Genomic DNA, 13,786 nt, shown 5'->3' on the forward strand with positions numbered 1-13,786 from the left:
GGCCAAGGTAGTCATTGGTAGTCACTGCAGTTGGTTGGTTCGGAAGCTTGACCTGTGGCTGGAAGGCCTGCTTCTGCCTGGGCCACGGCCTCTGTCCGCTCTCCAGGATCCGTGAGAAGCCGTGGAGCCACCAGTCTCTGGTTGGGGCTGAGTTAGGCTTACTGAGTTAAGGGTCTGTAACTGCCTGATTTCACGTACTCATTTAATTTGTACTGTATTGAGTGTCTACTTCATGCCAGGCACTGTTCCAGTCATTGGGAGAATAGCATGAGTTTTATTTTATTTTATTTTATTATTATTTTTTTATATCAGCACGAATTTTAAAAAGAGACAATAATCCTGGGGTAGCTGGTTGGCTTGTTTGGTTAAACATCCAACTCGTGATTTCTGCTCGGGTCATGATCTTATGGTTGGTAGGATCAGCCCCGCCTCGAGGTCTGCCCTGAGGGTGGGGGTCTGCTGACCTGCTTGGGATTCTCTCCCTCCTTTCCTCCCTCCCTCCTCTCTCTCCCCCTCCCTTCCTTCCTCTCCATCTCCTTCTCTCTCTCTCTCCCCCTCTCCCTCCCTCTCTCCCCCTCTCCCTCCCTCTCTCCCTCCATCTCTTTTTCTCACTCTTTCAAAATAAATAAGCATTTGAAAAAAGATAAGAATCCTTATAACAACTCGATGAAGTAAGTATAATCCTCACTTTACGGCCAAGGTAACCGAAGTGCTGAGACCCCCGTGGAGGTTCCGTCTAGTGCAGAAGGCAGACAGCGCGTACACAGGTAACTAGGAAGTTCCATACTGTGTTAAGAACCATGAAGAAATAAAGTGGAGAGGTGGTAGTGACTGGGAACCAGTTGGGGGAGGAGCTCTTTAGGATGGGTGGTCAAGGAACCTTTCTCCTCCTGGAAGGGGGTGTGCGTGGGGGTGAAATCTAATGAAGAAGAGCCAGCTTTGAAAACATCTGAGAAAAATCGGTGGTGTGCAAAGGTCCTGAGACAGGTTGGGGCCTAGCCTCTTGGAGGCCCAGCAAGTGGCTACCTCACCATGTAGCTAGTGAGAGAAAGCCAAGGGCAAGATCATATAGGGCCTTGGGGCCATGGGAGGGAATTTGGATTTTATTCTGTGTAGCCACTGAAGGGTTTTGAGCAGGAGAATGACGGGATTTATTTTTCTGCAGGGACAACTCTGGCTGTTTCTGGGAGAGTTGGAGGTAGAAAAGAGGGACCTCAGGGGAACTTGTTGAAGGGGTGCTTTCTTCTCTCTCCCCTTTTAAGTTTACTGAGAGAGAGAGAGAGAGAAAGAAACACAAGCTGGGGAGGGGCAGAGAGAGAGGGAATGAGAATCCGTGCAGGCTCTAAGGGTCAGTGTGGAGCTTGATGTGGGGCTTGAACCCGCGAACTGTGAGATCATGCCCTGAGCTGAAACCAAGAGTGGGATGCTTAACCAGTTGAGCCAGCCACATACCCCCAAAAGGGTACTTTTAAAATTGTGGATAAAGATTTGTTAGTAAGTGGCGCCTGGCTGGCTCAGTCTGTAGAGCATGCGGCTTTTGATCTCTACGTGGTGAGTTCAAGCCCCATGTTGGGCATAGAGATGATTTAACAACACAACAACAACAAAGCCTTATTAGGGGGATGTAGAATCACCTTAGAGGGGTATAACAGCATGTTTAATTTTAATGAGCGAAGGTAGACAACACCACCACATCGCATACAGTAGGGACAGTTAGGGGTGTGTGAAGCCTTGCTTTAGTTACATCATCGGGTGTGTGCTCTGGGTCATATATGTGAAATGGGTTTCTTACTGTAGGTTTTAGGCTGAAAACTTGGAAAGCCACTGAGTTGGATGATGTTGGCTGGGAGGCTGAAAGGAGGTGAGAACCCTGTGTCAGTCACCCGGGTCACTGCCCTGCGGCGGGGAGGAGCGCCAGCTCCAGGTCCCTCAGCCTCCCTGAGCTCCCCAGGGAGTAAGGGAGAGGCCAGCAGAGCACAGCTAGGAGCCCAGCAACAGCCCAGAGAGCCGGTTTCTCAGGAATGATTGCGTCTGGGAACCTCCCAGCCGACTCCTCGGACACGTGACCTGCTCCCTGACTCAGGTGGAGGTCCCCAGTCTCCGTTGTCCACGGAGCCAGCTGCAGAGGAGCAAGGTACTTGGACACACGTCGGTGGCTCTTGGTGGCCGGTGCAGATGGGTGTTTGGGCTCTGCCACCCATCGCCCCATCTCTGGGCAGAAGCGGGCACCTAAAACTGTTGGTTTGGGGCTTCTGGTTTTCATCTAGTCTTCAAGCCAGAACTGTTGGGGTAGCCAGCTTCCCTTCGGCCTGCCTTCTTGCCCCCTTCGAGTCTTCCTCCACTCAGAAATCTGTGGTAGCTCCCTGTTAAATAGCCTTCCTGTGGTTTGTTTGTTCAGAAAGCAGGTATGTGTGGAGTGCCTGCTGTGGGCCATAGGGGGTACAGCAAGGAACAGAATAGAGCAAAGTCTCTGCCTGTGTGTAACTTACGGCTTAGTGGCGGTGAGGGTGGGGACAGATAATAAGTACAGAGCTATAGACTGTCACGTGGCGATGTGTGCATCAGAACAGGGACAGGAGTTGGAGGAGGATGTTGTGACTTTGGATAGGGTGGACAGGGAAGGTCTCAGTGATGAGGTGACATTCGAGCAAAAGCTGGTAGAAGTGAGGGAGGGAGCCACGAGCCTCCCAGGGTAGAGCTATTCCCAGCGTCCGAGGTTGGGGGAAGGGAGGGAGGGAGGCTCGGTGGGCCAGGTCCGAGAGGAGAGGGGTGGTGGCCGTGTCGTCGGGTGGGTCATAAAGACTTGAGCTTCTGTTCTGAGTGGGACAGGAGGCCTTTGAAGGCAGAGGCGTGACAGGCTCTGGTGCGACTTCCAGAAGGCTCACTGGCGCTGGCTGCAGAGGTGGGCAAAGGTCATAGGGTTTCAGGTGGGGCGGGAAGACCATTTATTTAGGCCATTGCTGTCGTGCGGGCAGACAGTGGAGCTGGCTGGACTGGAGAGGTAGCGGGGGTGCGTGGGGCCCAGACCTACCTGAAAGGTAGAGCTGACAGCAGTTGCTGGTGTGGGGTTATGGGAACAGAGGCCTCAGGGATGAGAACATGTGTCTGGAATGCATGAGGTGATTTCAGTGGTACAGCTCAGCCCACTCCTGGTGAAGGTGTGCCCTTCTAAGTTTATTTTGAGACAGAGAGAGCGAGTGAGCGTGTGAGTGTGAGATCGTGACCTGAGCCGGAATCAAGAGTCAGACACTTAACCACCTGAGCCACCCAGGTGCCCCGATGCCCTTTTAAATATTGACTGGCTTAGTTAAATAGATAAGACAAAAATGGTGATGGTCTTAACCAAAACTGGGGGGCTGGGGGCTCCTGGGATTCTGAAGGTACCCACGGGAGAATATGAAGCGTCAGCTCGGAATTACTCCCTCTCTGCTGTGGAGACCTGTGGCTTTTATTTTCCAGCTGCTCAAGGCCATTCTGGCCACCTGGAATCCCTCAGGTCACAGCCCAAATGCCCACCCCCGCCTTCCCCTGGCAAGAAGGCCCTGCCCTTCCTCTGAGTGAGCTCCTCTACCTGTAGTTGTTACCTGGAGTCAGATGGCCCGGCCTTGAAGTCCAGTGGATCCTCCTGTTCTGTGGCCTGGCTGATAACACGCAGAGCATCCCCGAGTTCCAGTTTCCCATTAGAAAATGGGGACAGTCAGGCGCCTGTGTGGCTCAGTCGGTTAAGCGTCCGACTTCGGCTCAGGTCATGATCTCACGGTTCGTGGGTTGGAGCCCTACGTCGGGCCCTGTGCTGACAACTCAGAGCCTGGAGCCTGCTTTGGATTCTCTGTCTTCCTCTCTCTGCCTCTCCTCCCTCTCAAAAATAAATTAACAGTAAAAAAAAATTTAAGAAGAAAAGAAAATGGGGACAGTCAAGCCATCTCGCAGGGTGGTTGTGTTGAATATATTAAAGCACATGAAGAGGGTCCTTTTGTGCCACAGACACAAAACAAGAGCATCATCTCACACGGGCTTAGGCTTAAAGTTCACTTGAAAGTCAAATCTCAGAGTCAGAGTCACCCTGGAAAGCCTTGGGACTGCCTGTTCTTCCTGTTGGACATCAGACTTGTCCTTAATGCTTCATGGTGGCCCCCAGTTAGTGCTCGAGTGTTTTCATCATGGCTGTGGACCAGCCAACCTCCATCTTCCAGCCTGGCAGTGAACTCTACTTTCAGAGTGGTCAAAAAACCCATAAAAGCAGTCATTTGTTCTTCCCTGTGGGTGCAGACAACATGGGCTGCCTTGGGTCCAGCCTTCTGCACCCTGGGTGTAGTGGTGTCGGCCGTCCATTGTTGACTCCGGGAAAGGTGTTGAAAGAGGGTCAGTTTCTGTGTCTCAGGCTCTTCCCTCCTGAGCAGAGCCTGTGGCAGCATGGGCACCCCGAGTGTTGGCTGAATGACCGACTGACATTTCGGGCCTCTTGCTCTCCCTTGCAGATTGAGTCTGAGGATCGTGCGGCTGGCCCCCCCTAGTATGGCCAATGAAGAGGATGACCCAGTCGTACAGGAGGTAACTGCTGCTCCCCACCTCTGCTGGGGCCAACAGGGAGCAGTGTCCCTTCCGTCCATCCTCAGGCCGGCCTGGCCTCTGTTGGCATCCCAGGGACCCCTAAACCAGGCCATTCCCTCTTCCTCCAGATACCAGCCTGGCTGAACCCTTCACTTCCTCCCGGTCTCAGATCCAGCATCTCCTTGTCAAAGAGAATTCCCTGGCCCCCTCCCACCCGCACCCCCTGTTGTGTGGTGTTCTCCTGTATGCCCTCCCTGGCCCCCCAGACCTCTGACCTTGGCCGAGCCTTGTGCTCGGTCACAATGCTCACTATCCCCTGGACGTAATCTCCTTCCATTAGAATGTAGGCTCCACAAGGGAGGGCTTCTGTTCTTTCTCCGTGGTATCTGCAAAGCCAAGTTCAGTGCCTGTCACGTAGATACGCAGTGGCTAATATTTGTTGAATGTGTGAATGGGTGTGACAATCCTCCCTTCCTGGGCCCACCAAGAAGTCATTGACCAGTTGTTCACTGGACCCACCGTGTGCCGTGGGCTGTGACAGCAGTGAGCGAGGCAGTGTCTTGTCCTCAGGAAACCTAAGCTCTGTGGGCAAGACTGACAAGGAAGGAGTCCCAAGATGCAGGTGGTGGGGAGGTAGGTTCCAGAGGTGGCCCAGATCAGGACACATCCTAGTCCCTCCAGGCGGGCCTTTGCACATGCTGTTCCCTCCACCTAGAATGCCCTTCACACAGGCCTCCCCTGCGCTGATGCCCTTCACTCCTCCTTTGGGCCTGGTGGTGGGAGAGAACATGGTTCATACGAAGAGCCGGGAAGCAGGGAGGTAAACCGCTGCGCGGTGGGGCGGGGGTGGTCATTGTTGAGAAGAAAGAAAGTTTGGCCAGATCGTTCTCGTTCTCAGAGGGGCTTGCGGACCACCCTAAGAGGGGCGTCGGGTCGTCCAGGGTAGCTGGCAGAGGGCATGGGAAGTGCAGCCAAGTGGGTAAGCTCTCTGCTCCAGCGTCATCAGAAAAGCATTTAACCTAGTTCTAGGATGCATCCTGATCTGAGCGGCCCTGGGAAAGGTACCTCTTTACTGGGTTACAGTGGCCCTGGGAGGGCGCCAGCAACTCTTGTCCCAGTCTCCCCGGGAGCTGGAGGGAGGGAGGCTGGAGGCTTCGTTCCCTCTGTTTCTAGCAATAGCTGAGCTGTTCCCCCCTCCCCGCAACTGCCTCTCAGAGCCACTACCCCTTCCTGAGAGCTGAGGAGTGGGGGGGCGAGCCAGGCGCTGGTTCTGTCTCCTGCTCAAGTCTTCTTCCCTTGTTCCCAGATCGACGTGTACTTGGCCAAAAGTCTGGCGGAGAAGCTCTATCTGTTTCAGGTAATGATGGGACCTGAGGGCAAAGGGAAGCCTCGAGGATTGGGGTTGGCAGGTGAGGGGCCCGGGGAACCTCAGCCTCCCCGGGGGTCCTGGGCTCAGAGTCTGCGATACGGTGGTTTTCTTGGCTTTTGTGGGCAGGCAGGTTAATCTCTCATTTTGCAGATGAGAAAACGAAGGCTGTGAGAGGCAGAACAGTGTAGGGGTTAAAGCTTGGGCTCTGGAGCCGGGCAGCTGCCTTGAGGCCCAGCTCTATCATGACCTAGCTGTGAGCCCTCAGGCCAGGTCCTTAAGCTCTCTGTGCCTCCGTTTCCTCATTTGCAAAATGGTGGCAGTAACACTCCCTGCTCTGTAGGGTCCCCATTGGTTTTGGGGTGAATCCATAGTAAAGTGCCCCGAACACTACCCATAACGAGGCTCAGCACCACAGTCTATTTTAGGACAGTTTTGTGCCCTGTCTCCCTTCCTACCTGCATCCCTAGGCAACCGCTAACCTGTTTTCTCTCTGGATTTCCCTGGTCTGGACATTTCATACATGTGGAATCGTGTCCTATGGGCTTCTTTACTTAGCATAATGTTCTCAAGGTTTACCCATGTTATAGCATGTTTCAGTACCTCGTTCGTTTTTATGGCTGAATATGACTCCATTGTGTGGATGCATATACCGCATTTTGTTTACTCATGCACTGATGGGGGTTTGGGTGCTGCTGTGAATGTCCCTGCACAGGTTTTTATGTGGACAGGTATTTTCATTTCTCCTGGGCATGTCCCTAGGAGCGGAATTGCTGGGTCCATCAGATACTCTGTTTAATGTTTAGAGGAATAGACAGACTGCTTGTACCCGTTTATATTTCCAACAATAAGTATTGTTTTAACTATTTTGTCTCCTGTTGCCTGTGAGAAGGTAAGGCACAGGGACACTAGTAACTCGCAGGGGGCCGAGGGCTGGGTGGCAGTGGTAGCGCTCTAAACATGAGCTGGGAAGAGACTGAGTATCCTTCTCCCCCTGCCGCCCCCCCCCCCCCCGGTCTGCCTTTATAGGCTGCATGGCTGGGGGCCTGTCCTTCAGGCCTTCTGAACCAGTTTCCTTGACTGGCTGCAAAGTGATGGGGAGAACTGGCAGTGGTGACAGTGACCCCATATGTGTTCACGGTGTGCCAGGCCCTGGGCCAGTGTCCACCCTGTCGGCCTCCTTCCCTGCTTCCAGCAGCCCTATGAAGTGAGGAGATTCTGTGAGGTGAAGAGCTGACCCGAGGACACAAGTGCCAGAGGCAGAGTTGGGAGCAGAACCGAGGCCTGATTCTAGAACCTGTGCCATTCACCATCACCCATCCAGCTGAGATCAGGAGATTAGAGGGCAGCCCTGGACCTTGGCTGACCAGGGACCTCCCAGGCTGTTGTTGGGGAGCCTGTCCCAGCCCGGGCCTTTTTCAGGAGCTCAGTCCAGACCAGCCAGGCTGCAAGCCGTTCATCCTACTGCAGCCCTAACTCCGTAAGGAGTTAGGGAGGAGTCAGTGTGTTAATATTTGAGGGAACTTTTAAGAAATAACCATTTCCTTGGGCCTGAACATAGCAGATCTGCAATGGCCCCCACACAGAGGGTTCACTTTACACACTGGCTAAACCACCCCCCTCCCCCGCTGCCGCAGCAAGCCCCTTCCAGAGGTGGTCTGGTCCCGGCATGAGGGCGCTCCAAACCGTGACTCACCCACTCCCCTGTAGCATCCGTTTGGTGCAGGAGAAAGGAAAGGAAAGCTGCGCTGTGAGGATGGATGTCGGAAGGTGACTCCAGTGTGTGCAGAGAAGTGACTTGAGAGCAGTATAGTAAAGTGTGTCATAAAATAACTTCACACATGGGGACACCAAGGCCCAGAAGGGGCTTTCTGAGCTGGTCAGCAGCAGCTTTTTATTGCAGAAAAGTTAATGGTGGCAGAGAGGGAATGGGGTAGCAAATGCCCTCTTGAGCAGCCCACAGCGTGTCACCTGTCAGGTCTTCCTCTGTGCTTCCCATGGTCTCCTTTCCTTTGCCGCAGCTAGACCGCGGATCCTTACTCTTGCCTCCACGGCAGTGTCCTGTGCGTTACCAGAACCTGCAGGGCACTGTGTGCCGGGGCCTGTTTGGGCTCCTGGTGCTTAGGCTTGTCCCTCGGAGGTCATCAGAGACATCCGAAAACGGCCCTTTGGGAGGAAGCTGGGTGCAGCCAGTGTGAAGGGGACCAGCGGGGGCTTCTGGTCTCTGCTTGGCGTTGCATCTTGGCTGGAGTCTTTGAGCCCAGCGCTGGGCTGGGCTGGGCAGCATGGACTAACGGCTCCCTTCCGCTCCCCAGTACCCTGTGCGTCCAGCCTCGATGACCTATGATGACATTCCACACCTCTCGGCCAAGATCAAGCCCAAGCAGCAGAAGGTGGGCTGCCCTCTGAGGGAGGTGGAGGAGGAGAGGGGAGGGGTGACATGGGTGGGGGCTGGTAGAAGAGAGCACATGGGCCCTCTGGGGACTAGAAGCCCAGACAAGGAAGATTGGAGGGTTGAGAGAAGAACCAATTGCTTGCAGTGCCCAGAAAGGCGAGGAAGGAGTCTCCAGGAGGAAAGGGGGTGGGCAGCTCCAGAGGGGCCAGGGAGTGACAAGAGGAGTTCGGGACTGGGCATGGGGGTGCTCATGTTCACAGGATACGGCAGGGTCCAGCGTGCAGCAGGCCTGACAAGGGAGATAATCCAGGGCCTTGAAGGGCTGGGGTGCCCTGTCCGGCAGGTGACTGCAGCCCACACCCCTAGATTTTTAAAGAGAAATTGGAAATGAGAATTTTCATGAGAAAAATCTCTTGATTTTTTTAAAATGTTGGCACCCAATTGTGATTTTGGAGAGTAGAATGGGGAGTGCAAACAAAACTACATGGCCCCCACCCCCCTAAAAAACACTCTGGCCTTTCTGTCAGAATTTGGGTTTGTGGCCTTCAATGGAGACTGAAGCCTGGGGGCTTGCTTCTGGCCAGGGCTGGGATAGGCAGGGACTGGGGTCCAGAGGGGGCCGTGGCCAGGCTGGGGGTGTCCTTGTGTTCCTCATCCCTGGTGGGGGTGCTTGGGGCCTACAGGTAGAGCTTGAGATGGCCATCGACACCCTGAACCCCAACTATTGCCGCAGCAAAGGGGAGCAGATCGCCCTCAACGTGGACGGCGCCTGCGCAGACGAGAGCAGCACTTACTCCTCGTGAGTTCCGTGGGCCTGCTCTCCAAGCTTGGGTCTGCCCCTCTCCGAGCCTTCCGAAAGCCGGTGGGTCGCCTAAGTCCTTGTGCCCCTGTGCTGGGCTCCCTACCAGCGTCCCATGCTTGGGCCTGGAGCAACCCTGCCCCGTGCCAGAGGTCTGCCCTGTGGAGAGGGGAGCGGAGGCTCGTACCCACCCTTGGCCACAAACCTCATCCTGAGCTTCCCTGCTCAGGCTCCGCCGTGCTGGGTTGGGGCCTGGGTCCCTGTCCCTGGGTGTTGGATTTCAGAAGGTGTCTGGAGTAGAGGGACTGTGTCCGCCATGCCCTGGGTCTAGAGCTTCCTTCTCCCTGACATCCATTCTCCCTCCGCTCCCAGGAAGCTGATGGACAAGCAGACATTCTGCTCCTCCCAGAGCACCAGCAACACGGCCCGTTACGCTGCCGCGCTCTACAGGCAAGGTACCTGCGCTGGGCGTCTGGCTCCGTGCCCCTCGAGGGCTCTGGGGTGGGAGAGGAGCAGGGAGGGGCGGGGACGGGGCAGACTGTCCCTAGCCAGGGACCCAGCTTGCTGCTCCCCGAAAGCTGGGCACCCGCAGGGGCCAGGCAGCATGTAGAAATGACAGATTGTGGGAGCTGGAATCGGCCACTGCTGAGGACTTCTGGCTCTTGACGCTGCCTGACCTGACAGGGATGGGGTGTCCACGGTCACTGTCCTCCCGGGGCACAGACGTGCACACGGCGTGACTTTTGAGATAGGTGCCAGAATTTGGTTTTAAATATAAGGTACTTGTGCATGAGCAATTTTACTCCTAGATAGCATCCGTCCAAGAGAAATGCAGCGTCCATCCACAGAAAAACGTGTCCGTGGATGTTCGTAGCAGCATTATTTGTCATAGTGAAAATGTAGAAGCAGTCCACGAGTCCGTCGGTGGCGGCAGGTGACCGTGTGCTGCGCCGCGCCGTGGACCGTTCCCTGGCGTGGGAAGGCGGGGGCGGCCTGCCACATCCCCTACATGCTCGGGCCTCGGAAACATGCTGCTGAGCGAGAGAAGCCAGTCACAAAGGGCCACACGTCTGAGTCCCTTCACATGAAGTGTCCAGAGGAGGCACATCGTAGAGACAAGGCAGAGAGCGGTTGCCCGTGGAATGCGTTGTGACCGGTGCTGGGCTCGGGGTCTCCTGGGGCGATGAGGGTGTTCTTAGAGCGATCGTGCTGTTGGTTGTACAACTCCAGGCACAGAGGAAGTATGCTGAATTGTATGCTTTAAGTGGGTGGATTTTGTATGCCATTGTGAATTATAGTTTCATAAAGCCATTAGAAAGTACAAGGGACTGTAAGTATTTAGAGTTTATAAAGCAATAGGTAAAACTAACTTGAACACTTAGGAGACAAACTAGAATAGACTCAAAAGTAGTATCAACTATGTTTTTCTTTTTTGATTTTTTTAAAATGTTTTTTATTTATTTTTGAGAAACAGAGACAGTATGAGCAGGGGAGGGTCAGAGAGAGAGGGAGAGAGACACAGAATCTGAAGCAGGATCCAGGCTCTGAGCTGGCTGTCAGCACAGAGCCCGATGTGGGGCTTGAACCCCCAAACCGTAGATCATGACCTGAACTGAAGCCAGACACTTAACTGACTGAGCCACCCAGATGCCCCTGTTTTTCTTTTTTGAACCTGTGTCTCAAGAACATAGTTTTTTTTTTTGTTTTTTGTTTTTAATGGAGAGAGTGGCATGTACGTAAGCCAGAGAGGGTCAGACAGAGAATCTTGTTTGTTTATTAACGTTTATTTTGAAAGAGAGAAAGCATGAGTGGGGGAAGGGCAGAGAGAGAGAGAGAGGAGAAAGTAAGGATCCCAAGCGGGCTCTGCACCACCAGTGCAAGGCTCATACCATGAGGTCATGACCTGAGCCAGTGTCAGACGCTTCACCACCTGAACCACCCAGGTGCCCCGAGGAGCCCTGAGAGAGAGAATCGTGCTCCGTGCTCAACGCAGAGCTTGACGCAGGGCTTGATCTCATGACTGTGAGATCATGACCGGAGCTGAAAGTTGGACACCTAACCAACTGAACTGAGCCACCCAGGCACCCCTCAAGGACATAGTTCTTTTTTTTTTTTTTTTTTTTAATGTTTATTTTTAAGAGGGAGAGAGAGTGTGAGTGAGGGCGGGGCAGAGAGAGAAGGACAGACAGAATCCAAAACAGACTCCAGGGTCTAAACTGTTAGTACAGAGCCTGACATGGAGCTCGAACCTATGAACTGTGAGATCATGACCTGAGCCGAAGTTGGACACCCAACTGACTGAGCCACTCAGGCACCACACATGATTTTTATTTTTGAAAGAGAGAGAGAGAGAGTAGGAGAGGACAGAGAGACAGGGAGACCCAGAATCTGAAGCAGGCTCCAGGCTGTGAGCTGTCAGCACAGAACCCCATGTGGGCCTTGAACTCATGAACCATGAGTTCATGACCTGAGCTGAAGCTGGATCCTCAACAAAATGAGCCACCTAGGCGCCCCTACGGACATAGTTCAAAGCCCACCCTTGCAGCTGAGACCATTCATTTCTTTTAATTAATTCTTATTGTGGCAAAATATACATAACATAAAACTTAACATTTTAACCATTTTTTAATGTTTATTAAAATGTTTATTTTTTGTTCTTAATGTTATTTTTGAGAGCGCACATGGGGGAGAGGCAAAGAAGGAGAGGGACAGAGGATCTGAAGAGGGCTCTGTGCTGACAGCAGACAGCCTCATGTGGGGCTTGAACTCAAACCACGGGTCGTGATCTGAGCCAGAGTTGGGTGCTCAACCGACTGAGCCACCCAGGTGCCCCTACCATTTTAACCCTTTTGAAGTGCACAGTCCATTGATGTTGAGTGCATTCATGTTGGTGTACAGTCATCACCACCATCCATCTCTAGAACTTTCACCATCTTCCCAACGTGATTGCATTTTTCTGTAGCCAAACTTACCTGTCCTTTTTCCTCCTGGATCTCTTGTGTTGTTTTCTAGGGTGCCATCTGCCATCCTGAGTTCATATTGAGGTTCTCCTAGTATTTTTAGCATTTTATACTAAAATTTTTTAACATCTGAAAATTCTAGGTAGGGTGGTAAGATGGTTCTTTAATTTTTTTAATTTCAGTACAGTTAATGTTCAGGTTCCTATTAGAGCATGTGTACAACAGAATGACTCAGAAATTGTGTGTGGGGCTCAGGTGCTCACACGGTGAGTGCACACTTAATCCCCTTCCCTGCTTCACCCAGGCCTTGACCTCCCCTTTGGTAACTGTCAGTGTTCTCTGTAGTTAAGAGTCTCCGCCTTTTTTTTTTAATGTTTTTATTTACTTTTGAAAGAGAAAGAGAGACAGAGCATGAGCAGGGGTGGGGCGGAGAGAGAGGGAGACACAGAACCCGAAGCAGGCTCCAGCCCACGAACTGGCTCACGACCTAAGCTGAAGTCGGATGCTCAACCAGGCATCCCCTTTTTGTTTCATCAGTTTGTTTCTTCTTTTTTCTTTTTTCATTTGTTTTGTTTCTTAAATTCCACATATGAGTGAAATCGTACAGAATTTGTAGGGTCTTTTGTTTCCTTACTCCTGACCGTGAGCACTCCACTCCCTCTGCTGCCCAGAGAGCTTTCGCAGAGCCGCGTACCAGAGCCTTAGCATCTGAGGTTTCCTCTCTCAAGCCCCATTGACTTGATAGAAACTGACTCTCTCTGCACTGCTTCCTGGTGCAGTGGCCTCATTCACGAGGAAAAGTCATCATCTTTGTTCGAGACTGTAGACCCTCCTCCCGCTGGCCGCACCGGGCCGTTGCTCCAGCCAACTTCTGTGCGGATCGGGTGGGAATTTGAGCAGAGTTGGAGGATGAGGAGGAGGGGCAGTCTGAGTGTGAGGAGCAGGGGGTGGGCATTGAGGGTGTCTGGAGAAGGCCTGGTGGGAAAGCGTGGCCATGGAGTAGCTGCCCGGTGCGGCCAGAGCCAGGAGCCCGGGGGAAGGGAGTGGGGACGGGCTGGACAGGTGTGGGATTCTGTGGGGAGGGGTGCGTGTGCAGAAAGGCTTAAAGACGTGGCTTTGAGCAGAAGAGTCTGGATTCATGTCCTGATGCGGTGTGTGTTGACTGCATTCAGCAGGGCCGGGATGCTGGGAATGGTTGCTGGCCTGGTGGTCCCAAGGCTGTGGGACTAGGAGCCAGAGCAGAGGTGGGAGGTGGTTTGGCAGTGGGCCAAGGTCTTTGCAGGGGTCCAGGGCCCTTCACCACTACTGGGAGCCCGCTGGGGGCGCTAACCCGGTTCCTGAGTCACATCCACGCCCCGCTTCCTCTGCCAGGGGAGCTGCACCTGACACCTTTACACGGCATCCTGCAGCTGCGGCCCAGCTTCTCCTACCTGGATAAGGCGGACGCCAAGCACCGAGAGAGGGAGGCAGCCAATGAGGGTGAGCCCTGGACCCCCCAGCCCTGCTGTTGGTGTGGAAAAAAACTAGCGCAGGGGTTTGGATTCTTGGGTGCTGGGCAGCACGGCTAGATGCTGCCACTGGATGCCCGAGCACTGCCCTCTGGGATGGTAACAACCAAAACGTCTTCCCATGTTTCCACGTGTCCCCTGGGGGTGAGGGGGCAGAACTGCCCCCAGGTGAGGACCGCACACTTGTGCAGCTGCCTCTGTCTAGAC

The 13,786-nt window shown here is 53.6% G+C and overlaps 1 protein-coding gene across 5 annotated transcripts in view; it reads left to right on the plus strand.

The window, feature by feature from the left end:
* Nucleotides 1-13,786, plus strand: part of POLR3E (RNA polymerase III subunit E) — a 31,522-nt gene that overhangs the window by 1,856 nt on the left and 15,880 nt on the right. Inside the window, exons 2-9 of one of the 5 annotated variants that reach the window (XM_029947722.1) lie at nt 701-767; nt 1,798-2,134; nt 4,479-4,551; nt 5,858-5,908; nt 8,233-8,310; nt 8,996-9,111; nt 9,484-9,566; nt 13,443-13,550. In XM_029947722.1, the coding sequence (XP_029803582.1) occupies nt 4,516-4,551; nt 5,858-5,908; nt 8,233-8,310; nt 8,996-9,111; nt 9,484-9,566; nt 13,443-13,550 (472 nt within the window). In that variant the 5' untranslated portion in view covers nt 701-767; nt 1,798-2,134; nt 4,479-4,515. The other 4 variants (XM_029947726.1, XM_029947724.1, XM_029947721.1 and 1 more) reach the window with 4 other exon arrangements.

Source organism: Suricata suricatta, chromosome 8, assembly GCF_006229205.1.
Source record: "Suricata suricatta isolate VVHF042 chromosome 8, meerkat_22Aug2017_6uvM2_HiC, whole genome shotgun sequence".
NCBI lineage: Eukaryota > Metazoa > Chordata > Mammalia > Carnivora > Herpestidae > Suricata > Suricata suricatta.